This window comes from Egretta garzetta, unplaced genomic scaffold (assembly GCF_000687185.1).
Source record: "Egretta garzetta isolate BGI_Z169 unplaced genomic scaffold, ASM68718v1 scaffold188, whole genome shotgun sequence".
Classification (NCBI taxonomy): domain Eukaryota; kingdom Metazoa; phylum Chordata; class Aves; order Pelecaniformes; family Ardeidae; genus Egretta; species Egretta garzetta.
Window position 1 is genome coordinate 3707529 of NW_009260622.1, and position 776 is coordinate 3708304.

The 776-nt window shown below is 64.3% G+C and overlaps 1 protein-coding gene across 1 annotated transcript in view; it reads right to left on the bottom strand.

Annotated features, from left to right (window-relative positions):
• SNAI1 (snail family transcriptional repressor 1) overlaps window positions 1–776 on the bottom strand; it is an 8650-nt gene that overhangs the window by 1167 nt on the left and 6707 nt on the right. Inside the window, exon 2 of the mRNA XM_009645408.2 lies at window positions 460–770. Within this exon, the coding sequence (XP_009643703.1) occupies window positions 460–770 (311 nt within the window). The remainder of the gene's footprint in view (window positions 1–459; window positions 771–776) is intronic.

A 776-nucleotide genomic window follows, 5' to 3' on the forward strand; every position in this document is an offset into this window, starting at 1 on the left:
GGCCCATCACTGCCGAGCGGGGCGGCGGGCTGGAGGCCATGGTGGGGGGCAGCCGGGCCTGGGGCGCTGCCCTGGCTGGGGGGAGCCTGGCCGGGAGCCCTTGGTGTGGGCAGGGAGGGCCACTTCGGGCATGGCAATACACAGAGAAGGAATCTCATCACCCCAATTTACAAAAGTGAGCCAAAGCGTGCACCATCGCACCGTGGGCAATGGGTGGCTCGCGGGCAGGCGCAGCACTACCAGCAGTGGCACAGATTTACAAGCCGAGCCTTGACCCCGCGCTCGGTTCCAGCCAAGAGGATATTTAAAGGACATTTGAGAGAGATGTGCCAAGGGGGTTTGGGAAGCCCTTATCTTCCCAGATAACACCCGGCCTGCCGATTTGCTGGGGGCCACAGAGCTGGGAAGCAGGAGGTGAGAAGGAAGGGAGGGAGGGAGAGGGGTGAGAGCCAGCGTTACCGGTGTGTGTCCGGATGTGGCCCTGCAGCAGCCAGGGCCGGGAGAAGGCCTTGCCGCACATCTTGCAGACGCAGGGCAGCGTGTGGCTCCGGATGTGCATCTTGAGAGCCCCCAGGCTCACATACTCCTTCTCGCAGTACTTGCAGCTGAAGGATTTCCTGGCCTGGGCGTCGCAGTGCAATTGCTTGTGCTTGGAGAGCCCGGCGAAGGTGGAGTAAGCCTTGGCACACTGGGCACAGCGGAAGCGCTCGGCGGCAGCGGGGGCCGAGGCTGGGCTGGGGGGGCCCGGGCTCTTGCCTTCATCCTCCTCGCTGGAG